Source organism: Xyrauchen texanus, chromosome 2 (assembly GCF_025860055.1).
Source record: "Xyrauchen texanus isolate HMW12.3.18 chromosome 2, RBS_HiC_50CHRs, whole genome shotgun sequence".
Lineage (NCBI taxonomy): Eukaryota > Metazoa > Chordata > Actinopteri > Cypriniformes > Catostomidae > Xyrauchen > Xyrauchen texanus.
The window spans coordinates 24,994,026-25,021,800 of NC_068277.1; the positions used below are offsets into that span (position 1 = coordinate 24,994,026).

The 27,775-nt window shown below is 38.1% G+C and overlaps 1 protein-coding gene across 2 annotated transcripts; it reads right to left on the reverse strand.

Moving 5' to 3' along the window:
* Positions 1–607: 607 nt before the first annotated feature.
* LOC127663094 (phospholipid scramblase 2-like) lies at positions 608–27,700 on the reverse strand. Of its 2 annotated transcripts, none has more exons than XM_052154535.1 (9): positions 27,519–27,700; positions 26,735–26,813; positions 15,393–15,602; positions 14,120–14,184; positions 13,991–14,033; positions 9,245–9,465; positions 5,950–6,111; positions 5,610–5,771; positions 608–2,320 (listed from the first exon to the last, which is right to left on the reverse strand). In XM_052154535.1, the coding sequence occupies exons 2-9, from the start codon at positions 26,745–26,747 to the stop codon at positions 2,261–2,263; spliced, it is 936 nt and encodes a 311-aa protein (XP_052010495.1). In that variant the 5' UTR covers positions 26,748–26,813; positions 27,519–27,700; the 3' UTR covers positions 608–2,260. The 2 variants fall into 2 exon arrangements, with proteins under 2 accessions (XP_052010495.1, XP_052010485.1); XM_052154525.1 differs by having other exon boundaries at positions 26,735–26,863.
* Positions 27,701–27,775: the final 75 nt, after the last annotated feature.

Genomic DNA, 27,775 nt, shown 5'->3' on the forward strand with positions numbered 1-27,775 from the left:
ACAAATCGTAGACGAAATATAACATTATGTAATGTGTAATACAGACACTGTAATTTTTTTTTTTTTTTATGATTTCTGCATATCTCCAAAGTTAGAGATACTTATTTCAGTCATTTTTCAGATAATCATCTTTCTTATAACTCTAAACCATGTAAAATGTGATTACAGTAAAGTGCTTGTAATCTAGACAGGTTGGACAGAATGAAAGCATCTTGATTACTTCACTTTTTCAGCTGTTGAGCTTCAAACAAAGCAAGTGTTAGCTCCAAGTGTAATTATGTGCATTTAAAAAATACGTTTTTGTGTGCAAACAGTGGTTTTAAACTAATTGGCCTTATGAGTTAAGAGGTATTGAAGTATTTTATCTTCTTGGGAGGTTGGATGGTCTTTTTTAATAACAAGCTACTTGTTAGTATTGCTAGGGAAAGGGAAAAAGTGAAAAGAGAAGATAACAACATTGTTGGCAATTGGCTTGCTCACTGGGGGCATAAAGACCAATCATTTTTAAAGCATTATTTTCAATCTGTTTTTTTATTTATTAAACTTCTTAATGAGGTCTGAAAACAAAACCAAAAGAAGCCTCTCTCAAAAATAAAGTACACCCGGTCCTTATGGCTTGCTCACAGGCTAGGTCTTTATTTATAATGTTACGCTGATATAGCATATTACAGAAGAAACATTTAAAACACATACAAGAACACAGGTGTAAATATATATAGTCCAGAAGATGTCTCACATGTTATCACCAGGACTACATCTCTATTTAAGGTTTTGAGCCAAAAGTATGAATTTCAAAACCTTTTTCTATCCTAGTTGAAAACCCACTACACTTTCATCCAAACTAAAACTTCAATATCATGTTTTTGTAATAGCTGATGAGTGACAACTACCTTACTAATCAATTCATTAAAAAAAGATCACAATTAAGGGGTGTTCTGAACTAGGTGTGTCAAACGAACATCCAAATCCACTGAAAATATTTTTTGGACTTTTGACTCAAAGCCATACAGTTAGTGAGATGGCAACTGGCCCCAATGTGAACTATTCAGGCTATATTATAGAAAAAAATGCTAAGACAAATACAAGAACATTAATATACTGTATATAAACACACATACAGAAACTGTAATATCAAAGCAGTTGGTACATACATTTATTAATTCATATTAACCTAGTAACTAGTCTAACAGTAATAATTCATTTACAAAGTCTGGATGCTTACATTCTGAAGTAAAAATCCTAAAATTCCATCACTACATATTTTTGGTATGAATAATTTATGAAATTGAATGAAAAAAATCCACAAAAGGGAGTTGGCTAGCAAATGAGCATGTGACCATGCAAAGTTACTTTAAACAGATTTATTTCTCCCATTTAAACCATATTTATGGCAGGTTTGTTTGTTTAGTGGTTATTATTAAATCTTGCCCACTGCTGTGGTACACTACCAAAGACAGTCTGAAGCCAGTTGAGATAAAAACATTCATCTGGTATTTGTCTTTCTTCAGTTAAAAACAGAAAAACCCAGTTGTTTTCGGATGCTGCATAAGGCTTTTTATTCAATCATTTAACAAGAGTGTATTTGAGGGAATTTTCTTTTGTTTGTTATTTATTAACTTCATTGACAAACTTTTATAGACCATTCTGAAGTTTAAAAAAAGATTCAATGTTGGACACCCTATTTTCACTCATTGGAAATAATGCTTAGATTGTTTTAAGTTACTGGTCAATGCACACAGCAAAACCATGCAACTAGTCTGTGGTTTCCCTCAGATGATGGTTGAGTGATATGTGTATTTCCTTTCTAAAGACATGCTGAAAAATAAGCTTTCTGCACAACATGACATATTCAAAGGTTGCATGTTACTGCAAGCAGTTCATTTCAAACATAAAGTAAAATAAAAAGCTCTTTATTGAAATAAAGACATTTAAATGTTAGATGCTTGTAACAATTATTTGTTATTATTTCAGGCTATGATGGTTTAAAAGACACACAATGAGAAGGCAGTCAAGATAACCTATCTGCCATTGTAAACATTGCGCTGCAAATGAACACTATAAAAATGACCATGAACATGTCCTTTGGTTTCACTCCAGTGAGAGCTGATAACAGGCTTTAGTTACAGAATAAAATTGAATTAATGGACATCAGATTCATCCGATTCATCAACTGAAAGTTAGAATGTAGAATTAGAATTTTATCAAGATTTTGATGGGTTCACAAAATTTATTTAGCAAGTAACAGTAACATCCTCACACCCTAAGAGAACACAGTGTTCCGCTGGTTAGAGGCTCCAACTTTTTCAAAGAAAATGAAATCCTATGGGAAGAAACAGAACAAAGATCCATGAGTCACAACAGAATCTAGTGGGAAAGATTGTATTCTAAAAGCCAGCATTAAAAAATATGAATAAACTCCAGCCACTTTCTCTGCCCTTCTCCTTCAGGAGGGATCATCTCTGGAAGCATTCAAGTGTGAAATGCCTCGAATACAACTGCAAATTTGCTGTTATTTTTCCTTCTTTGAAATGTGAAAATTCAAGTCAGTGGCCATGTAACCATAGGTAGTTTGGCCAAAAATGCACCTCTCTCTGCATTTGCAGCTTTGACTAATGCTGGGTTTGTGTACACAAAAGGGGCAGGGTTAAAACTGACTAAAAACTATTGACTAATGATTTAACTACAAAGATAAACCATTAGTCAAAAATAGGTTCAATTTTGATTTCATGCCGACTTTACATTTTCATTTAGTACTCAAGCACATGATATTATCCAAAGCAACTTACAAATGAGGAGCATAGCAAGCAATTTTTGCACAAAAGTCAACAATATCTACAGTATCGCACTGCTAAGTTCTCAAAGTGGCTGAAGTAGTATAGACGCTAGCGTAGAAGATACAGATAATTATAATTTTAATACTCAAGAAGGCAACTAACAATATTAAGAAGAAATAGGGTGTAACATTTTTAACAGGATAATTCGCGTAATTTCATCCCTGTTTTTTAATGCTAAACATCTTGCAGATTCTGCAAGGGATATTACATTTATGATCAAAACAGTATCAACAAATTGCATATGCTAATTATTATATAACTGGTCAGCTCTGTGTGAAATTCCTGGAGTTGTCTAATCTAAATGCCAACTTTCAAAGGACACCTCAAAACTGAGGTCACACATAATACTTGCAGACATTACAAAAAGAGAATACAGCTCATTGGTAGAATATAAGCTTCACATGCATGATATCGTAGGTTCAAACCACAGTATATCCAGCCTGGTCTCATGAAATTTACGTGAGCATTGCAACATTTTGAAATTATGTGCTTCATAACATGTTTGGCTGCACTTTTCAAGTGAAATGTCCAGCAGGGGGTGCCAAATAGGGCAAAATCAGACAAGGATTTTAAGGTGAATTAAAGATGGAGATTTTAATAAAACGTACCTCCCTAACCTAAAACTTTGCCCTAAACATAACCAATAGTGTTCGAAAAGAGAACGTTTCACGTTTCAGCTTGAGTTCGTGTTTGGTTTTGAACCGCAGTCCAATGAGTCCAAAGCTCTATGATGTGCGTTACCGTGCAAGCTAATGATATTAAATTTATGTAGGTGGGTCTGCACTACATTCCAGCATTAAAATGTATGATTTTTTTAAAAGATGCGTTAGAGTAAAAGACTCGATATCATAACATAGCAGGATCTGAGTAATAGAGAGAAAAATAAGAGTTAATTAAGTCATAATCAGCCACTGCAGTTGTGAGTTGAGTGAAAGTGAATAAAACAAACAGTTGTTGTAGTGCCTCTAGAGTTAATTTCACCTGGAAACAGCAGAGAATTGTACCTGGACTGGAGTCAAGTTTTCACTAGGAGACCAGGTTGGTATATCATTCATGAATTTATGGTTAGTGGTTGCATATTGGTTAAAGACCTTGGGCCCTATTTTCGTACATGCTTGAGGCACAGAGCAATGCACTACGACTGAGCACTAAATTTTAGTTGTGAGAGCGCCAAATCAAAGTGCAATTTTTGTGCCTGGGCAATGAAAGGCTGGGCATGGATGGGAGTGTTCGGGCTATCTGTGAGTGTATGTGCGCAAACAGCAGGTGTATATACAAAAATGTATGGGAGGTCAATGTGAATGAAGTGTATAAATAAATAATTGTGCTTAACACATGTGAAAACCACTTCTATTCTCAGTGCAAAATCTAAACTCAGTCCATTTGCAGTTTGTAGATTACAGAATACCAGCCAAAGTATTGTGTGTCAGTAGATCGATATGATTAATTATACTTTGAACAATATGGTCCTGATGAGCACTACCTATTCCATGCATATTTAAAGAGCATGTCAGATAGGTATATCTTACACCAATTTCTTCTGAATGGGCTGTCTTCATTCATTTCAATTGTACTTTGCGTGGACAATTTTGTTAACCAACTTAGGCCTAGACTCTAGATGCTTGCACGAAAACAAAAAAAAATGTTTTAAGTCGATTAGTGGGGTTGACTACTAACATTAATATTTTTAGTGGTGAGGGTTTTAATGGGAGATGCAATTTCTCAAATTAATTGAGAGTTAGAAAGGTTAAACTGCTCGATGTCGTGAACTAGATGTACCTGCAATATTTTCTTGCAGTTCTGTGCTTTTGAGTGCGCAACAAGGATTGCCGAGACTCCAAAGCTCTCTGGTTACATTGATGTGAGACATTCGGTGTTAAGAATGCGCATGAGTGGTTGTGCTGTTTTTTTTTTATTGGAGCTTTTCTTATTTCTGACTTGGACATTTTAATGCAATATTACGTTATAATAATTTAGCCTTTTTATTTGTTGAATATCTGTTAGTCACCATGTTGAAATGCTGCACTTAGCATCCGTATATCCCTCTAAAACGCATCTGATTGGGTGATATGACCATAATGGAGCCAAATTATACATTATTATCCTTAACACCAACTAGTTGACTAGTCGTTCAAACCACCGACCAGTCGAAGATGAAAATTGGTAGTTTTGCACATCCCTAGTCTGAGTCAAGACCAAGACCAGAGAGGGCAGAATTCAAGTCAAGACTGAGATCAGATGAGTCTGTCTAAGACTAGACTAATTTAGACCTAATCTCAATGAATGTGTTAACTGTTCAGCGTAAACAGCTAAATTGACTCAAATTTCTCATATATTTTTTGCCCACACAGCCAACAGCCATAAGTATCTCCTAGCTACCTGATTGGGGAAAGACCGGAATCTTCAAAACAGCAGGTCAATATTATGATCAAAGAACATATTTCAAATCAGCAGTAAAATCTGATAACTATGGTATCATAAACAGTGCTTCTTTAGCTCAGAACACATTAAAAAACAATATTTTCAGACTGGTCCAGTTAATGTGCATGTGCATTCTTGAGTTAACTGACAGGCGATATCTGTATCTAAAAGCTGATTGGCTCTTTTACCTGCAAGTCTTTTCTACATCTGCCGTATTGGGCATTCCAATTTCACCCATTTATTTTTATACAAGTGTCTGTCTCTGGGTTAAATAGTCTCAGCTTCTAAGACACTGTGAATCACTCCAGATCTAATTTGCGAGTCACTGAAATATGCCATTAACATGATACTCACAATGAGGAAGCAAGCGCCCATAAGTACAGCCTTCATCTTAACATCCAAGTCCAGAGGGAACTGTATGCCAAAGTTGTCAGTGTCGGTGAAGACTTCTTTCAACAGGCCGCTCCACTGCTTACTGATTCGACCAATAGACTTCCCACCACCCTTACCTTTGAGCTAAAGAAAGAAAGAGTCTGTATAATGTTTGCCTGCATCAGCAGTACTTCTTGACTTGTGTATTAACAAGAGAAAACCTGCAACAAGATTAGTGGTAATAAATTAACACCTAAACATCATACAGAAAAAAAAAAAAGCTAAAATGTTGATTAAAAGGTCATGCAATTCAAAAAGTTACCTCAAAATTCACATCACCACAACAGTTACACGCCATGCAGGGCCCCTCAAGCTTCATCATTGTCTCTTTGTTGGCTCCCTGGATGGAGAATTTTGGATAACAGGGGTGCCAGTCCTGTTTCACATACCCTATGGTTGTTCCTGGGGGTGCCTGTATCTCAATCTGAACGTGAAATACACATTGTGTAAATAGGGTAAGTAATGCATAGGCCAACCTGATCTCTTCAAAACAGAGGGCATCTTAGAGTGACAGATGGTTTAGCAGAAGAAACAGCTAAATATATATATTTTTTGTGTGTAACTTACTAGTTATACACAAATTATTCATTTAAAGCAATGTCCAAATTGTCTTCTAGGCAAACAGATGTCCATAATGTCAATGTCATATTTATTTGTATAGCACCATTAAAAACAAGTTGACCAAAGTACTTCACAGCAGAAAATAAAAACCCTTAAGTAAAAATTCTAGTAATAACAATAATAGAGTAAGGAAATAAAAATAATAACAATAAAAGAAGAAAAATAAAGATGAAAACACAAGTTTAAGGAGTGTCATTACAGATGGTCAAAAGTCAGAGAAAAAAAGATAGTTAAAGTTGGGGCAGTCCTAATGTGTAGAGGTATACTATTCCAAAGCTTAGGACTCGCTATGTCGCAAGCACAATCACATCTGTGCTTCACAGTCTAGTTCTAGGAACCAATAGCAACGCTTGGCCAGATGATCTAAGAACTCTGGATGGATTATGATCAGATAGAAGCTCTGGGAGGTAGGAAGGAGCAATGTTATTCAAAGATTTATAAACCAGTAGAAGTATTTTAAAACCAATTCTGTAGTGGACCGGTAGCCAGTGAGATTAGGTGAGAATCGGAGTGACTTGTTCATGCTTCCGCGTACACGTCTAAATTCTGGCAGCAGCATTCTGGACTAATTGGAATTTGGCCAGGGGTGCCTGGTTAATCCCGGTGTAAAGAGAATTACAGTAATCCAGACATGAGTAGATAAAAGCATCACTGTTTGAAAATTAGTAAAAGACAAAAAGGCCTTTACCTTAGCTAGAAGCCTGAGTTGAAAGAAACTTCCTCTAATAACTGCATTAATCTGTTTAACGAGTTTGAGCTTGCTGTCCAGTAAAAAGCCCAGATTTTAATTACATACGGTTTGATATGAAGTGCAAATTGATCAAAGTAAAACTTTGGATTTTATTTAGAATGCGGAGGTCCAAATATAATCATTTCAGTCTTACTCTCATTTAAGTGCAAAAGGTTAGAAGACAGCCATGATGTTATATCTTTTAAGCAAGCCAAAAGTGGTTAAATAGCATGTGGTTTCCTAGTCTCAATGGCAAATGGATTTGGGTATCATCAGCGTAACAATAAAACGACACCCCGTGTCTCTTAAATATGGCACCTATAGAAAGCATGTAAAGAAAAAATAGAACTGGAGCAAGAATGGAGCATGCGGTACTCCACAGGTAAGATGAGCAGAAGACTTAAAATTGCAATGCTATTCGAGAAGCTCCTGTTGGTCAAATCTGATTTAAACCAATTGAGAATGTTGCCCTGGATTCCCACGCAGTGCTCCAAACGAGTAATAAGAATGGAATGCAACATTTTGGGATTCTCAGGTCTCAATACTTAAGGTATTTACAACTGCACCACCTGCTCTTTACTATTGTTTGGGAGTACAATACACCCCCCTAAAGTGGCAGACTCTCTGGGAGTGGTGATTACTGCTTTTGGAAAAGGTCATGACGCATCAGTGTATTACTGCCTGCTAATTCAGAGTCTGGGGTGGAACTTCAACTTCTCTTAAGAGATTATGGGAGAAAGATTTAAACTTGGTATTGGAGGGGGGAGTGTGGGCTAGGATTCTAAAAAATGTCAATTCTGCATCTAGAGATGCAAGGGTGCACCTTATGCAATTCAATAATTTACATCAATTCTATTGGACTCCCTCTAGATTGTACTAGCTTGGTAAAAAAAAGACACACCCACCTGCTGGCGATGCCAATCAGGAGATGGGGACACAACTCCTGTTTTTTGATGGCGTGTTAAGATCCAATCATTTTGGTTGAGGGTTCAGAGATTTATGTCACGTCTTGGGCACTCAAATTTCATTTTACCCCAGACACTGCATTTTAGGTGATGGGGCGGTCATTAATATATGGGATAAATACATAAGAAATTGGGTTCTAGTCAGTGTTATGATCGGTAGACAGATTATTCTTAAGGAATGGAGGTCGGCTGGATCGTCCCTCATTTCAGGAGTGGTGCACAGAGATGGGCAAGGTGGTGGCATTTGAAAAAATGTCAGATAGAAGGCTAGGCAACCTGGGTGTATTTAATAGGAAGCGGGGCAGTTATTTTACCTTTTTGGATGGCTCTCGGGGAGGGGCAGTGGAGAGGGATTTATAGTTTTAAATGTGTGTGATTATTAATAAATAAATAAATAAATAAATAATATAATAATAATATATATATACACACACACACATAATATGACTATGTATTATGTTTCTTTGTGTGTGTTCTTTAGCTGTGAACACAGGGATGTTTGTTGGGGGTCAGGGTGGGGTTGGGGATTGGGAGGGCAAAAGGGAATATTAGGGGTTAAAAGTTAATTCTGTGCATATAAGTTTTGTTTTTCTTTTTCAGTTGTTGGAATCATTAAAAAATTAATGGTTAACCATATCGAACACTGTGGTAAGATCTAAAAGTATGAGAAATCAGAGTCACCAGTATCAGTTGACAGACAGATGTAATTTAGGACTCTGAGCAGGGAAGTTTCCGTTCTGTGACGAGCTCTAAAGCCAGACTGAAATATTTCAAAAGATTGAGTTAGTGCTCAAATGCTTGCAGTTGCATAAAAATGACTTTTTCCATCATTTTAGAAATAAAAGGCAAATTTGTGTACATATTTAAATTACATAAACAAAATAAACCATGCCACTGTTGAGTGAAGTCTCTAAGACTCCTTCGGTCCATTTTGACTATGCCATTTATAATTCAAAAGTCACACACTTGGCAATGCCAGTAATATTTTATGAGTAGATTTTTGTACAGGTAATCACACAACACGTCCTTAAGATGGGTAAACTAGCCAAAACCAAGATAATTTCATGAGAAGAAAAAAAGAAATACATTAAATAATACCTATAGGATACCGTGCAATATTGTATTCCATGTTATAAATATGTAGTCCTTTTGTTCCTTACTACTTCTGTCCTGAGATAATTTTTGCTTTTAACCTTTTATATTGGTTACATTATCACTGATATGAATTAAGTCTGTTCTACCTCTTGCAGACAGCAGGGGCACCAACAGGAGACACAACGGTAAGGTCGGATCAGCCGTATGACCTCTCGGTCTGTGTTGTCTTTGATCTTCATGTCAAAGCTGCGCAGTGCACCACAGCAGTTGCGTGTGCAGCAGTCATTCTTTTCTTTGGCAGAGTAGATCTTTTGGCCGAGGCTATTTTTGACCTCATACTGGTTGTTGGTCTCAAAGCCAATAATTGCTGTAGAGGACCAAAGAATATGCAGAAAAGTTACAAAAACCTGGGAGTTTGATCAACGTTTTTTCTAATATAACGATGAGTGTTTTAAGTTTAAACAAAACACAAATAGAAAAAAAACTTACAGTGTTCAAAAACTGTGATCATAGATAAAATCTTCTTAAAAAAAAAAAAAATTTCAATTAGTGCTGCAACAAACAATTTTTGTGATAATTGGTTAATTTTCTACAGCCGTTTTCAAAAGTATTGACAGTGACATAAGTTATGTGTTTCAAAGTTTGCTGCTTCAGTATTTGTAGATTCTTTTTTCACATGTTTCTATGGTATACTGGAAAACAATGATAAGCATTTCATAAGTTTTAAAGGCTTTTATTTGGCAAAAACACTCAATATATGCAAAGCGTCGATATTTACTGTGTTGAACCTTGTTCTTCATAACCTCTGCAATTCACTCTGGCATGCTGAATATCAGCTTCTGGGCCAAATCCTGACTAATGGCGATCCATTCTTGCTTATTAGTGCTCAGAACTGATCCCAATCTGAGGGCTTCTGCTTGTCCACTAGCCTTTTGAGGATTGACCACAGGTTCTCAATGGAATTAAGATCAGGGGAGTTGCCTGGCCATGGATCCAAGATTTCAATGTAATGATCTCCGAACCACTTCATTATCACTCTTGCCTTGTGACATGGTGCTCCATCATGCTGGAAATGCACGGACCATCACCAAATTGCTCCTGGGTCGTTGGGAGAAGTTGCTCTCGCAGGACATTTTGACACCATCCTTTATTCATGGCAGTGTATTTGGACAGAATTGTGAGAGAGCCCACTCCCTTGGATGAAAAGCAATCCCGCACATGGATGGTCTCAGGATGCTCCACTGTTGGCATGACACAGGACTCATGGTAGCGTTCACCTTTTCATCTCCGGACTATTGATTTTCCAGATGTCCCAAACAGTCGGAAGGGTGCTTCATCAGAGCAAATATCTTTGCACCAGTCTTCTGCTGTCCAGTCCTTGTACTTCCTGCAGAAATTTCAGTCTGTCCTTGATGTTTTTCTTGGAGAGAAGTGGCTTCTTTGCCACCCATCTTGACACCAGGCTATTGTCCAAAAGTCTTCGCCTCACTGTGCATGCAGATGCATTCACACCAACCTGCTGCCAATCTTGAGCAAGCTCTGCACTGGTGGTGACACAATTCCATTGCTGACTCCTCAGGAGGAGACGTCCTGGGGCTTGCTGGACACTTGGAGACATCCTGAAGCCTTCTTCACTGCAGCTGAACCTCTCTCCTTGAAGTTCTTGATGATCCGGTAAATGGTTCTTTCAGGTGCAATATTCTTTGCAGCAATTTCCTTGCATGTGAGGCCATTTTGATGCAAAGAGATGATGGCTGCACATCTTTCTTTAGAGGTAAACATTGCAAACAAGAACACAATGATTGGAAGCACTTCTTCCCTCCTTTTATAGCAAACAGTCAGCTCTTATAATCCAATCAGAATGATAGTGTGATTTCACCTGACTAGTACTCGTTCACACTTTTCCAGGTGCTATTGATATGATTAGTGAAATGATGTTAGCTGGTAATTTTTTTGTGATCATTTTGTGGAATTTCTTTGGCCAATGAAGCTTTTTGTAATTATTTAGAATGCATCTGATCACTCTGCACAATAATCTAGAAACAATGTGAATCAACACCACAACAACTGAAGCAAAAAACTTTTGAACAACAAAATTGTCACTGCCAATACTTTTGGCCACGGCTGTAATAGTGGGAGAGTCACATGGGGTAACCTCCTTGTGGTCGCTATAATGTGTGGTTCTTGCTCTCGGTGGAGCGTGTGGTGAGTTGTGTGTGGATGCAGAGGAGAATAGGGTGGATCTCCACACGTACTACATCTCCGCAGTAGTGACTTAACAAGCCACGCGATAAGATGCACGGATTGACTGTTTCAGACGTGGAGGCAACTGAGAATCATCCTACACCACCACGAGAACTTAGAGCGCACTGAGAATTGGGCATTCCAAAATACTGTACATCATATTAACCTCAGCCATCCTGCCATTTACACATGTTCCAAGAGTTCTGTGGAGGAGATAATGGGTTTTCGGTCACCCGTTTAGTCATGCTTTTGCCCACGTGCAGTGTTTTCACAAGAAGGATCAAAGATTTGTCACTGAGTTAAAGATTTGATTATTGGCTGAGAGAACAACTAAATCGGTTGTGATGTGTAATATACAGTAGGTAGATATTAGGCCTAATCTGTGAATTAACAATGTGTATATGACATGAAATCAGACAACCCAAACACGACCAACACTGACTGATATACAAAGAACAAAAACGCCAGTATTGTCCAGAAATGAGACATGTAACAGGCGTTTTAAGAGGATGAAATGAAGTAGACCGTTTCAAATATTCATCTTCACCCTGCAGCTGAAAAGCTCTGATAATAATAGCCTAATAGCCATAGTGATCTTGCTTCATTTCATATCAAACGCCATTATCATGTTGAATTCATTTTTATGTTTTGAAACATTACCTAATTAAATGTAGACTTACATTTTGGATATTGAGCAGCTTGTGATGTGTATAACTGGGGTTTAACAAATGTTATTACGTCTCATTCAGTGCTTCATCTGTCAAGGCAAACTAATGAGAGAAAATGTGTTTGTTTTTTTACAGTGGGAATAAAACTAGCGCTCTGTCCCTTTACGAGAGCATATGCATGTTAAACAGTCTATGCTGCCTAGAGAGGGATGATGTATATTTTTGTAAAATGAATTATGTAAATGAAAAATGTGTGTATTTCATGCACTGCGTCCACGGTGATACTTAAAATGTTGCTGAAGATGTTAAATCCCACAACGAAATTCATTAAGTGGGATTTTTTCCTGCTATTTTCTACACATTGGTAATAGCTGCTGCTAAGACACTTGGAAAAGAGCGAGAACAGTGCGCTCGGTGTCTGCACGATCTTGTGCATGCACATGACTTTCAATCATCTGCAAACAAAGTGCAGATTTACTCTCCCACTGAAAAGTCGCATTCTGGTGTAGTGATGAATTTTGACTTACTAGTACCCTTATGTATATAGGGGGTAGGTGTAGGGTTGGGCTTTAGGGATAAGGGCCAATCAGATAGCAGGTAGTACGAATCTGGTGGGCAGTCAGACTTTGGCACAACACTGGCACACTTTGACCTCTGAGACATCAGTGTGACAAACATGAGCAGCACAGTTGATTACATTGAAACTGAAATCGCAGTATGATGTTGCACTTTACTAAACTGCAAAGCAGTTTAATCAAAATTATATCTCTCCCTTTCTCCGTTGCGATCAGTTTGATTGCCGTGGATACACGTGCTCGCTTGCTCATTGTAATATAACGGAGACTCACTTGTTGTAAAGACAATCAGCACCTGATTTTGAATTCATAACATGTATAGGGTACATTATATAATATAGAAAATAGCAGTAAAATGTAAGTTATGCACTAAAGAGGAAAAACTGTCTAGCACATCAAACAGAACAAGCACTGTCAACGCACCTAACACACTAACCTGTCCACATTAAACTCCATGCGTATTATGATCTTTAAAGTGTTTACATTTATATTTATTCATTTAGGAGACGCTTTTATCCAAAGCAACTTACAAATGAGAAGAACAATAGAAGCAATTACAGTACGAAGCAACATGCTATAAATCAAGGTTCAAAATTGTTGGAAGAAGGATACATAGTGAGGAAGTGGAAAGACAGGTAGAAGAATGGATAGATATTTTTGATTTTTTTAGGAGGCCGAGAGTGCATTAGTAGGTGGTCATGAAAGAGCGGTGCCTTTAGGTGTTTTTTGAAAGAGGCTAGAGAGACTGCTGCTCTGCTGGAATTCGGCAGGTCATTCCACCTGCGGGGTACATTCGAAGTGAAAGTCCAGGAAAGTGATTTTGTGTTTCTATGAGATGGCACCATGATACGCCGTTCACCCGCAGAATGTCAAGGTGACATCTGGAGGGTAGATAGACCTGAAGTAGTAAGTGTAGATAAGGGGATTTATAAAGTTCTTTTGTGTGTTGACACAAAATTAGGGTCTTGTTTTTCCACTTCAACTCGTCTCTGTTGTATTTCATCATGCAAATGCATTCATCACCCCTGTGCTTGTCGCACACATCAAACTAATCGACATTGAAATTCGTTGTCGATGATTTACATTATCAATAATTATATTTATCGATTAGTTGTTGCAGCATTAATTTAAATTACTAACGCAATATAACAATGTTCATCACTGATAAAAATACCTTTATATTTGCATTTGTTATCTGGCTTAAAAATTTTTTTTTTAAATGTTATTAACTCATAATGTTTTGAGGTGAATATGCCCATGACTTTGTCTTAAGTGTTATATTATAGACAAAACACTGCTTTACAATATTTTATGATAAAATTATGATAAAACAGACTAGCTTTATATCAATGCACAGTGCTTTGAAGTGATGTAGTAAACATCATCTACATTGAAGCAGACTTACCCTCTATCAACTCCACTTTCTGGTGAATGAGGATCTGGTCAATCTGAAATGCATAGAAAAATATAATAACAGACATTCAATATAGAGACACACTTAAATGGTAATGTGCGTTAGAAAGAAATGATCTACCTGAGTGAGGTACTCCAGACCAGGTGGTACTCCAGCAGGCACTGACATTGGTGCAGGAGCAGGAGCTAGAGAAGGTTGGAAAGAAGATAAAGACACATCATCATCATCATCATCATCAGCCAGCTTGCTTCATTCAGCAATAACTTTCTTAGATTGTCTTTGTAGTATTCATATTCATTAGAATTTATAAATTGATTAAATAAAGCTCACACTTAATTCTACAAAGCAGACTTAACTTTAACTAGTTTTGCAATATTTCGCAATGTACAGAATTTGTTTCAGCTGAGTGTAGTATATGCTTAAGACTAGAGGTGGCTGTACCTACCATTTCAAGTACTAGAGGTGGATTTACCTACCATTTCAAGTATTTCAAGTATTTTGAAATAAAGAAAAACTTGATTCTTGGTTAAATAACACTTAAGTGCATAATTTGCATCCCTCTTTTGTCTTGTGTATTTACACACCCCTTTCAGAATGTATACACATAAGATATAAAAGATAATATTTTATTTTTATTTTGTACTGCCCTTCAGAAGCACATTTACACATATACTACAAGACAAAATAATAAAAATCGACACAAATCTCACAGTTCAAATGTTTACAACCACTTATGTCTTAATATAGTCTGTTGCCTTCTTGAGCATCAATGAATGTTTGCACCTTTTGTAGTAGTTTATAAGTCCCTTAATTGTCCTAAATGTCAAATCTGGATATCAACATCAAATAACCACAGTTGGGAAGAATGCAAATGTGCAGAAGATGCTGGGAAAGTGAAGAACTTGCAGTAACTGGAGATTCTAACTGGTAGTTTCTTAAGAAAAGTGGGCCGCTTCACTGCTCAGGACAAAGAAAGGACACATGCACAACTATCACAAAAGACACAAACAGTTATTGGTCATCAACAAAGCAACGCCCTATTTAGAACCAAGGGGATGTTAAAGGTGGAGTATGTCATTTTAATCCAATACACTTTTTGTCAATTTCTGAAAATATCTCTTCACGGTCCGCTAGCTGTCCATTCTGTGCACGCTGAAAAAAAATCCAGTGTTTGTACACCACCCTGGCTCTGTAAATGTGAAAATAAACAAAGTGGATAAGACCGATCTACGCAACATTATCGAGCTTCCGAAGGAACACTGAAGGAAGGGGTGTATTTGTTTGGCTGTTGAGTTAAAATATTAAAAGTCTTACTCAGGAATAGCTTACTCCACCCTTAACTTTTGAACAGAATAATTTGTGCAAATTTAGTATATATTTATCCTATACTTACCTCCATATGGCTGGCCCTGGTGAGATGCTGGAGAAGTTGGACAAGGCTGGTACATGACTGGCTGATCTGGAACTGGCTGGTACCCCACTTGGAACCCTACTGGTGGGGCAGCATGCCCAGGTTCTCCGTAACCTCCCATGGGATAGGGGGGCATGGACTGTCCGCCTAAATGGGTCATGGGATATGGAGGCTGGTTTGGGGATGGATAACCTAGAAGAAAACAAAAAATGAAAAGAGTGCAAACTGTTATCTTAGAAAGGACATCATTATAGTATTGTTGCTTGTTTGGCTTCACCACTATATAAAATATTAACACTGTGTTAATGTAGCAATTTCAAAAGCAAACAATCAAAGTATAAATCATAATATACAGTAGCTGGTCTTGGCATTTGTGCCGTTTAAACAACAAAGTCATCACATGCAAGTCTGTTGACTGTCACAAACATATTATTTTTAAACATCTGTTGTGTTTATGATAACATACATATGGATAATACATACAGAAATTTCAACTGCATAATTAAAATCTGTACTGACAGCAGTTGAATTTCTTTGAATTGCATTCCAATTTATTTTGACTTCCATTCATTTAAATTCGAGAATAAAATCTGCATTGACATACAACCCTGAGGCCTGTACTATGAATGTTGCTGAATGAACTTCTAGGGTTTCAAGTTGACAAATTTAAACCAATCCAATCAGGCTTAATTGGTACCATGATGCAGCTCATCAACTTTCTCTGTCAATTCAGGCTTCGATCCTGACTTTAAGATTAGATTTTTTTTGTAATGCTTTATTTGAACATTCAGTTTACAGTGTGGTACAACAAAATTAGTACACAACAAAAAGTATTAAAAATAACAGCAAAATAAAGAACAGTTAAAGAAAACACTTTACAAACACCATAGCTCAAAACTAAACAGTATAATAAACGAAAAAAGAAAAAAAAATGAGAAAGAAAGAGAAAATTACACATTTAAGTAAAAAGTTTGTAGGCCATGCAAATTGTACACGTTCTGAATGCTTTATGTTAAGAGAAGATCAAATTCTAATCCAAGACCGTTTTATCTCTGGTAAGTATACCAAAAAATTGGCTTAAAATTCAAAAATTTTTATTTATGAATATAAAATCTACATTTAATTCTCTACAAGAATTAGATTTATTATAAAGCAGGCATTTGGATACACTTCAACAAATCCAAAAATTTTGTAATTCTGACAAAATAGAAATTAGTGTCAAAATCAAATCTGAATTTTTCTTTAAGAAATTTTTGACAGGGTAAATATTATGAATTAATTTAAAAGAGATTTATTTCACTCCGTTTGAGAGAAAAAAACATTTGTTGCATGAACCATCAAAGAGTCCATTCCAATATGAGATTGCAGGAGGGGCAGAGACAATGTTCTCAAGGAACTGTGGTCTTCAGCAGTTCTTAACTTGTTTTTGCATTTATTTTTATATTTGTTAAATTTGTTAATCTACATTTAATTATAGATTAAGATGCATTTCTGTTTTTACGCAACCTCTGCTTTGGCAATACTGTATTGTTTACATTCATACCAATAAGAAGTTTCATCTACGTAATCTAAAAGTCACATGATTAAGTTAAAGGGTTAGTTCACCCAAAACTTTTAATTATCCTATAATTTAACACCCTCAAGCTAGGCATATATGACTTTCTCATTTCGGCCAAACACAATTTGAGTTATATAAAACAATATCCTGGCTCTTCCAAGCTTTATAATGGGAGAGAATGGTACCTTAGATTTTGAAGCCCAAAAAAGTGCAACTTCATAAACTTTGTTGCCCAGCGCTATTTGTTTGAACCGCGAGAACCATCTACTCTCACTTAAGCTACCAGAAGCCAGCGATTATGGTTTATAAAGTTATAAATATTGATATTTTTCTTTATTAACCCCCTGGAGCCATATGGATACATTTTTTGATGGATGTGCTTTTTTGGGATTTAAAATCTAAGGTACCACATACAGTGCATCCGGAAAGTATTCACCGTGCTTCACTTTTTCCACATTTTGTTATGTTACAGCCTTATTCCAAAATGGATTAATTTCATAATTTTCCCTCAGAATTCTACAAACAATACCCCATAATGACAATGTGAAAGAAGTTTGTTTGAAATCTTTGCAAATTTATTAAAAATAAAAAACAAAAATCACATGTACATAAATATTCACAAACTTAGCTCAATACTTTGTTGAAGCACCTTTGGCACCAATTACAGCCTCGTCTTTTTTTGTATGATGCTACAAGCTTGGCACACCTATTTTTGTGTCATGGCAAAGGCTGTGAATACTTATGTACATGTTATGTACATTTTTTATTTTTAATACATTTTCAAAGATTTCAAACAAACCTCTTTCACATTGTCATTATGGGGTATTGTTTGTAGAATTTTGAGGAAAATAATTAATTTAATCAATTTTGGAATAAGTCTGTAACATAACAAAATTTGGAAAAAGCGAAGTGCTGTGAATACTTCGCGGATGCACTGTAAAAATAGCAAAAGTACAGAAGTATATCACACATGGCAGTAGTTATCTATGTGAAAGATCATGAACAACCCACTATTCTAGATAAAGGTCATGTTTAATTCAAACCTCAGTACTATGTGAAATGATAACAGGCAATGGGTTTATTTACACATATGAATGAAAAAGAGAGGCATTCATTGTCAAAATTTAGCATAAACAGTATATGTAATTTCTGGAAACTGGAATGTAAACAGAGTTTATAAAATGTATTGTTTTTGTTTGACTAAACATTAAAAGACTTTTAGGTCAAATATATTCCCATTGTCAACAGTAATCATTTTTTTCCCCCATACACACATAATCTTTAAAAATCATGAAGGCACATGAATTACAACATACAACCTACCATGTTAATTAAAACAGAGGCTGCCACTCTAAAACAGGGGCTTTTAAACTAGGGGCCGGTAACACCACTTATAAGATACAACTTAGACTAGTTGTGTAGCGTAAATGGGCACCAAGTCACAATTTACGCACTACTAAATATTTGAGCATAGCACCATTAAGAATTAGGAAGAATGGAACGCATCTATAAATGTACGGCAGCCTCCAACCAGGAGTAACGGCTAGAATAAAAAGCAGACTGGTTAAATTATATCAATGAGCTCATGTTTTGTGTAAAAGACATATTTGATGATGTTAACATTTACACTCTTGTATTTACAAGAGAGAACATTATACAAAAAAAATGTACTTAGCGGCTCTTCAGAAACCGATCTAATGGTGCACTTTCGTGGTACCTCACCCAGTGCCAATTTTCAACACACAAAATATATAGGATATTAAAATGAATAAATGTACATTTTTCATCCTGATATATTAGTATTCATTTACTGCCCCTTTTTATTTTTAGGTACAGTTCCTGAATAATATTATTTACATAGGCTTAATATACCATTTAGCATATTTTATTCCTCAAGAAATTACAAATAAAAAAATTGCGCACTACATAATAGATTTGTATTTTGCACTGTACATAACACAACATATTTATATTAGAATTGCACTATGCATGTGTGTATCTATGTATGCGTGTGTGTATGTACGTATGTGTATAATTATTTTTTATTATCATCCATGTCTTTTTTGTATTGTTGTGCACTGGAAGCTTCTGTCACAAAGACAAATTCCTTGTATGTGTAAGCATACTTGGCAATAAAGCTGATTCTGATTCTATTTATTAAATAACATTTTATTGCATATCATATTTGAATGGGGATATCATTTATTATAGCTGACAGTTATGTGAGAAAACAGGGTTTGAACATTAATCGTAATAGGATAAAACTGAAATCCACTGCATTTTAACACGTTGGTGTTTAAATTTGAAGGCTGACTTTTAGATCAAGGTAAGCGTCATATTATGCGAATACACATTACTTTATGGAGTTTATTACCTACTAGTTAAGTCTTGCCTTAACCGCAATCAAATTAAGCTCTGACTTTGTTACAAATTAACTACCAAGCCCTTAGTGTGAACTTTACATCCCAATTTAAGACCTTACACACAGCAGGTGCAACCCTACCTGGGGACCCACAGGGGGCTGCAAGGAGGTGTGCACAAACTTTCAAAGAAAAAGGTGCAATGAAGAATGTAAAAAAACACATAATTTTTTCATTCTGCTTTCTAAAGGCTGGTCTTTCTGTCTTTTTTTGACAGCCATATTTTTTAACATTAAATTACAACAAATCTACATAAAGTTTGTGAAAAAAATATTAAAATGTGTTCAACTCTCCTTCCTTGCAACATACATAATAATTATTCACTCAGTAGCTCCGTTTTTCTATTCAAATCTTTCACCACCCTATTTGAAAACAATATGTAGTGAATTTGAAATGGAATAAAGCTCTAAATAACCAGTTCAACAAAACTTCACAATAGTTAACACACTATCCTTATTGGAAATGAGGTCCATATGGTATTCATCTTATGCTATACAAAAACATACAAAATATGCAAAAAATAAAACCTGATGAAGACCATTTAAAAGGGAAGCATGGTTTAATATTAGGTTTTGTGGTAAGACTACAATGACTTTGAGAGATTAATTAATACTCTGCAAATATGCTGAATAGTTTGATCCACTCAATAGAAGCTGAAACAGATAAAACAAATAATAAATATATATATATATATATATATATATATATATATATATATATATATATATATATATATATATCTCAGCATAAAAGTCTTCTTTCTAAACAGACATAGGGCCTAGCTAAGTCAATTTCCTTTATTCCATTCATGGTTCCAAGACTTTAAATGTTTTATAAAATTGCCATCCATCCTATCAGTAAGTTCCACTCTACAGACTCAAAATAATAATAACAACAACGTACATTTAAACTTTTCTGGACACACCAACCAAAACAATTTACAGAACATGCTGCATCCAGGCAAAGCGCAACAACGTTGACCACTCAGACAAATCTATAACCTTATTCAGATTAATAAGCAGTGAAAATCTCATACAATAATTCATATATTGGCAGCCTTTGCCAAAAGTCCATAAACAATAGTGAGAATGTTTTGCATGCATCTTTACTAGGAGAATGTCCTAACATTTTTAAAAGTCAATTTTACAAGAATACTCTTAGTTCGGGACATCCAGACTATATAAACCGTATAAATTTGACGCAGACATATTTCTGAAAGCAAGACATTTTAATAAAAGAACCAAAACAACCTATATGCAAAATTATACATAAATGTACAAAAACATAAAATAAACAAAAGAATGTTCTTGCCAAACAAGCAGGAGATTCCAATTCCATTCTAAGACAAAAAAAATCAACGCCCTGTACTTGTGCATAACCGAAAAACTACTAGCTACATTCACAAATAAGTAATTGAATAAAGTGATTGTTGACCAGAGTGTTCAGAACAAGGTAGGGAGTTACTTTTAAAATGTATTCCACTAAAGATTACACAATACATGCTGTAAAATTTTATTTGTAACATATTCTGTTAGATTACTAAAGGTCAGTAACGTATTCTAAATACTTTGGATTACTTCTTCAGCACTGGTAGATTTTTCCCCTTGTTTTGACTATAAAAACTCTGCCAGTACAGCAAGACAAAATACACATGTTAAAAATACATTCTCTGAAAAAGCCTAAATATCATATGCAATGTTGCTTCTAAAACAAGATAAAGCAAACTGATCTTGTATTAAGGATTAGATATTTTTACAGAAAAACAATACAAACATTCCCATCAAGAATAAGATTGTTGCTCTAATATAAAACGTCTTATTAGAGAAATAAAAAATTATTATCTAATGTGGATTTTCGTGACAAACAAAAATACATGATTGTGCCTGGAAACATGTGCATGAAAATGGCTAGAAATAGCATTTTAGCTTAGCATAAAGCTAAATGTTCACATGACAATTTACACAAGGTTTATTTCTGTTTTTGCTGCTCCAAATGTACTTCCGTTTCATGAATGTAGCACATCTTAAGAAAGTGTTTCATCGCTGTTCAAATGCTCTTTGGATTGCATCATTTATATGGATAAATGTTTTTCAACTGAATCCATCTTCTCTCCATCTCCATCTTCTTCAACCGCTTATCCGAAGTCGGGTCGCGGGGGCAGCTGCTCCAGCAGGGGGCCCCAAACTTCCCTATCCTGAGCCACATTAACCAACTCTGACTGGGGGACCCCGAGGCGTTCCCAGGCCAGTGTGGAGATATAATCTCTCCACCTAGTCCTGGGTCTTCCCCGAGGCCTCCTTCCAGCTGGACGTGCCTGAAACACCTCCCTAGGGAGGCGGCCAGGGGGCATCCTTACCAGATGCCCAAACCACCTCAACTGACTCCTTTCAACGCAAAGGAGCAGCGGCTCTACTCCGAGCTCCTCACGGATGACTGAGCTCCTCACCCTATCTCTAAGGGAGAAGCCCGCCACCCTTCTGAGGAAGCCCATTTCGGCCGCTTGTACTCGCGACCTAGTTCTTTCGGTCATGACCCAACCTTCATGACCATAGGTGAGGGTAGGAACAAAAATTGACCGGTAGATCGAGAGCTTTGCCTTTCGGCTCAGCTCTCTTTTCGTGACAACGGTGCGATAGAGCGAGTGCAATACCGCCCCGCTGCCCCGATTCTCCGGCCAACCTCCCGCTCCATTGTCCCCTCACTCGTGAACAAGACCCCCAGGTACTTGAACTCCTTCACTTGGGGCAAAACCTCATTCCCTACCTGGAGTACGCACTCCATCGGTTTCCTGCTGAGAACCATAGCCTCAGATTTAGAGGTGCTAATCCTCATCCCAGCTGCTTCACACTCGACTGCCAAGCTGATCCAGTGAGAGCTGAAGGTCACGGACCGATGATGACATGAAGACAACATCATCTGCAAAAAGCAGTGATGAGATCCCCAGCCCACCGAACCAGCACACCTTCCCCACCTCGACTACGCTCGATATCCTGTCCATGAATATCACAAACAGGATTGGTGACAAAGCGCAGCCTTGGTGGAGACCAACCCCCACATGGAATGAACTCGACTTCATGCCGAGGACCCGGACACAGCTCTCGCTTTGGACGTACAGGGATTGGATCGCCCTAAGAAGGGATCCCCCCACCCCGTACTCCCGCAGCACCTCCCACAGTCTCTCCCGGGGGACCCGGTCATACGCCTTCTCCAGATCCACAAAACACATGTAGACCGGATGGGCATACTCCCAGGCCCCCTCCAGGATCCTTGCGAGAGTAAAGATCTGGTCCGTCATTCCACGGCCAGGACAAAAACCGCATTGTTCCTCTTCAATCCAAGGTTCGACAATCGGCCGAACCCTCCTCTCCAGCATCTTGGAGTAAACTTTACCAGGGAGGCTGAGAAGTGTGATACCCCTGTAGTTGGCACACTCTCTGATCCCCCTTTTTGAAGAGGGGAACCACCACCCCGTTCTGCCACTCCTTAGGCACTGTCCCAGATTTCCACGCAATGTTGAAGAGGCGTGTCATCCATGACACCCCCTCCACATCCAAAGCTTTCATCATTTCTGGTCGGATCTCATCAATCCCCGGGGCTTTGCACTGCGGAGTTGTTTGACTACATCAGTGACCTCCCCCAGGGAAATAGAATCTGATCCCCCATCATCCTCCGGCTCTGCCTCTACCATAGAGGGCGTGTTGGGATTTAGGAGTTCTTCAAAGTGTTCCTTCCACCGCCCAATAACCTCCTCGGTTGAGGTCAACAGCGTCCCATCTTTGCTGTATACAGCTTGAATGGTTCCCCATTTCCCCCTCCTAAGGTGGCGGACGGTTTTCCAGAAGCACTTTGGTGCGGACCGAAAGTCCTTCTCCATGGCTTCTCCGAACTTTTCCCACACCCACTGCTTTGCCTCCCTCACGGCCGAGGCCGCAGCCCTTCGGGCCTGTCGGTACCTTGCAACTGCCTCCGGAGACCTCCGGGACAACAAATCCCGGAAGGCCTCTTTCTTCAGTCGGACGGCTTCCTGACCACCAGTGTCCACCACGGTGTTCGAGGGTTACCACCCCTTGCGGCACCTAAAACCTTGAGGCCGCAGCTTTCCACCGCGGCTCGGCAATGGAAGCTTTGAACATTGCCCACCCGGTTCAATGTCCCCAACCTCTGCAGGGATGCCTGAAAAACTCCGCCGGAGGTGTGAGTTGAAGATCTCATGGACAGGGACCTCCTCCAAACGTTCCCAGTTCACCCAGCACTACTCGCTTGGGCTTCCCAGGTCTGTCCAGAGTCTTTCCCCACCCCTGACCCAACTCACCACCAGATGGTGATCGGTTGACAGCTCTGCCCCTCTCTTTACCCGAGTGTCCAAAACATATGGCCTCAGATCCGACGACACGATTACAAAATCGATCATCGACCTTCGGCCTAGGGTGCTCTGGTACCACGTACACTTATGAGCATCCTTATGTTCGAACATGGTGTTTGTTATAGATAATCCATGACTAGCACAGAAGTCTAATAACAAACATCCACTTGAGTTCAGATCAGGGAGGCCGTTCCTCCCAATCACGTTTTCCCACGTGTGCGTTGAAGTTACCCAGCATCACTATGGAGTCCCCTACTGGGGCCCTATTCAGGACTCCATTCAGGGTCTCCAAGAAGGCCGAATACTCTGAACTGCTGTTCGGTGCATATGCACAGACAACAGTCAGAGTTTTCCCCACAACCCGTGAGGCGTAGGGAGGCGACCCTCTCGTCCACCGGGGTAAACTCCAACGTAGTGGCACTCAGCCGGGGACTCGTGAGTATCCCCACACCCGCCTGTCGCCTCACACCCTGGGAAACTCCAGAGAAGAATAGAGTCCATCCCCTATCCAGGAGTACGGATCCAGAGCCAAAACTGTGCGTCGATGTAAGCCCCACCAGATCCAACTGGTAACGCTCCACCTCCCTCACTAGTTCCGGCTCCTTCCCCCAGTGAGGTGACATTCCACGTCCCCAGAGCAAGACTTTGCTGCCCGGTCTGGTCCGTCGAGGCCCACGGCCTTCACTGCCGCCCATATGGCAGCGCACCCGACTCCTGCAGTTCCTCCAATGGGTGGTGGGCCCAAGGGATGTAGAGGGGGGTTCCACGTCGCTTCTTCGGGCTGTGCCCGGCCGGGCTCCGTGACAAGCCCGGCCACCAGGCGCTCGCCGACGAGCCCTCCATCTGGGCCTGGCTCCAGACGGGGGCCCCGGGCTTCCTCCGGGCAGGGTAACTCCTCCTCTTGCCGTTTTATCCATGAGTCATTGTGAACCATTCTTAGTCTGGCCCCTCACCTGAGACCACTTTGCCTTGGGAGACCCTACCAGGAGCACATGGCTACAGACAACACAACCCTCAGGATCATAAGGGCACACAAACCTCTCCACCACGATAAGGTGCTGGTTCCCAGAGAGGTCAACTGAATCCACTACATTATATTGTCATTTGTTCCATTTAATATGTAAAGTAATCTCTTCAGAAATCAAATACTTTTTGAATTTAACTGTATTCTGATTACTAACGATTTAAATTGTAACTAGTGAAATAAGTGTAGGGTTATAAGTAAACTAATATTTTGTTCTTTTTTAAATGCGTATTCCCGTTACAAGTATTCTGTTACTCCCCAACCCTGGTATTGAATGGACATGATGTGCAATAATGTGGCATGCTGTATTCATTCACTACTTATTGGTGAAGTTGACTTATCCAGACTGATGAACAGTTTGTTCATTCTTTCGAGGACAGATTTTTTGCGAAAAAGAAGAGACAAGCATGTCTGAACTAGTTCCGTCCTTTGTTCGTTGTTTTAAAAGGTATTCTGGTAGGCATTTCTCAAAAGATTGGACTGTGTGCTTTCTTATGCTTACTGTGTCTATGTAAACTGCTTAAGTGTAAACATTGAATGACCTTTATGTTAAAAGCATTTGCCAAATGAGTAAATGTAAAATGTAAATGCTGTCTGGAAAACCAAAGAAACACCCACTGCATCTCTGCCCTTGATTGTTTCTAATTTGATTTTCAAGACCTGCCACATGGCATTGCAAGCTGCGTCCATCATGTTAGCTTTCTGTTTGTGGTTGCATGTTCGTGGTATTTTGTAAATATCCTAATTGTAGAGAGTAATTTCTTATTCTGACTCGAACGGATTACATTTTAGCCAGACATGCAGATATTTACAAACATTTTCTCCTTTGTGCAACTGTTTGGAGTACTGACTCATCCAAAATAATTTTGGAGCCTATAGCATTATGTGACTTCTCATACATTGGTTTCCACAAAGGATTTTGAAATAAACAAGTGGATGTGGTAACTTGATCTATTTCACAGCTTAACAAAAATGTAAATGTTTATAAACCACAATCATAGGTCAACACCTCAATCATCAGAAAAGACTTCATGCAGAGAAGTGGCTCCTACACACACCCACATTTATATACTCCCTTCCATTTCTTGCAATTCCAGTTTAGTGTTATCTCTGCCATTGTGCAAGACAAAGCCTTTGTGTGATGATGTCTGACATATTTTCTAAGCCATGATTATAAAAATCACAGACACATGAACATGACTAAAAATTCAGTGGGTAGTTGAGAAGATCTTTTGCTCCATAAGTTTATCTACTCCATAATGACGTTAAGGAAGTCATTTGGCGGTCAGTTTATCAGAAAAATGCAGTTTAGTGTGGAAGTGACAGGGACTAGTTTGAGGAGAGACTTCTTAAATGATGACAGAACACATTAGAACAGTTGTACGTTCACTCTTATGATCGTATAGCCAAATTGCATTGGGTACTAAAAGAAAAGGCACAACTGATGAAATTAAAGCCATAGATAGATGACAGATTTGTGACCAGACGTTTAACAGTTCATAACGCAAGGGCTCATACTAAGAACTTAAAATTGCACAGCCAGTAGAAATCCATAAATGTGGAACACAGCCATTTTGTACACCTTAATTCCTGCATTGCCTTCACTGAACTTTAGGGAAATTAAATTGTTCACCAGAAAACACACCTTGGCCATTGCAACATACATCAAATAGCACAAATCACATGTCAGTTGGAAATGTAGAAACAGGCTTATAATATATATATATATATATATATATATATATATATATATATACACACACACACACACACATTTATTTATTTTAAGATAGATTTTTAGCATAATCTGCATAACACAATGAATGGGTTAGTCTCTGTCTAGGTAATGTAGGTATCGCAAAACTTACATTAACTGATGCATTTCCACCTCTAAAAACGCACAAATATGTCCTACCTGTTTTAGGGGGAAAAACAAACAAACAAAAAATATATAATTACCTGGTCCTGACATGTTGAAGACAAGTCTGAGACTTCTTCAGAAATCAAGAGGAGGATCAGTCAGTCAGCAACAGGATCACTGTGTGGGTGAAGAAAATGTAGGGAGGTTCTGTTTGTTAAACAAAAAAGCTGGAAACAAGCAAAACAGGCCAAAATGAACTGAAGTCCAACTTCGAATGAAAAGACTTATGTTAAAGGTTTAGACACAATGCAAAAGTGAAAGAGACAATCAGAGAACTGTTTTGAGCCAGTTGGGATCTTAAAATCAGCCGACATTCATTCTTGAATAATGTGCTCAGTAAGTTAGTGAGAAGCACATTAAAGCAATTACGCTATGACGTTGAACAAGTGGGTGTGGCGACGGATATAAACAGTATATTCGCTTGTGCTTTTCATATGGGGTCAAGTTTCCTCACAATGACAACACCAATGACGCAAAATAATACAAAATAATGAAACGGGGGAAAGTGTAAAAGTAGGTGATAACAGCGTCCTCAAAAGTAATTAAAAAGCTTTATCCAAATGTCGCTAGTTAAAGTGAACTTGACCACTATATTTGGCGAGTAAACGAGAAACGTAGCTTCATAAAATGTTTTTTCTGTTACAGACACACTTAATGAGTGGATAATTCTGAGCTCAAGGCACTATCTTTTTTTTTTAATTGTTAACATATCTATAGCCTACACATTTAACAAAAATACCGCAAAGTGACTTTCAGCACAATAATAGCCAACTCAGTAGACGAGATTTCGAAAACGGGAATCCATTATGAAAGAACACTTACATCTCAGCCATTGAGTGACGCTTGATACTCCTCAAACATTACAACAATTTCACAGAGCAGTTGTTGCCGTAATCGTTATAATATTGGGGGGAAAATATGATTTGAAAATATTTTCTTTACTTTCCCTTTCAACTTCACATCACAAATGCAGTTGATGTGTGAAGCGTTACTCACACTACACACAAACATGAATCATTCTCCTCCCCCTTTCTGACGCAATTTGATTAGAAACCCGGAGAAAGGCACAAGTCACCTAT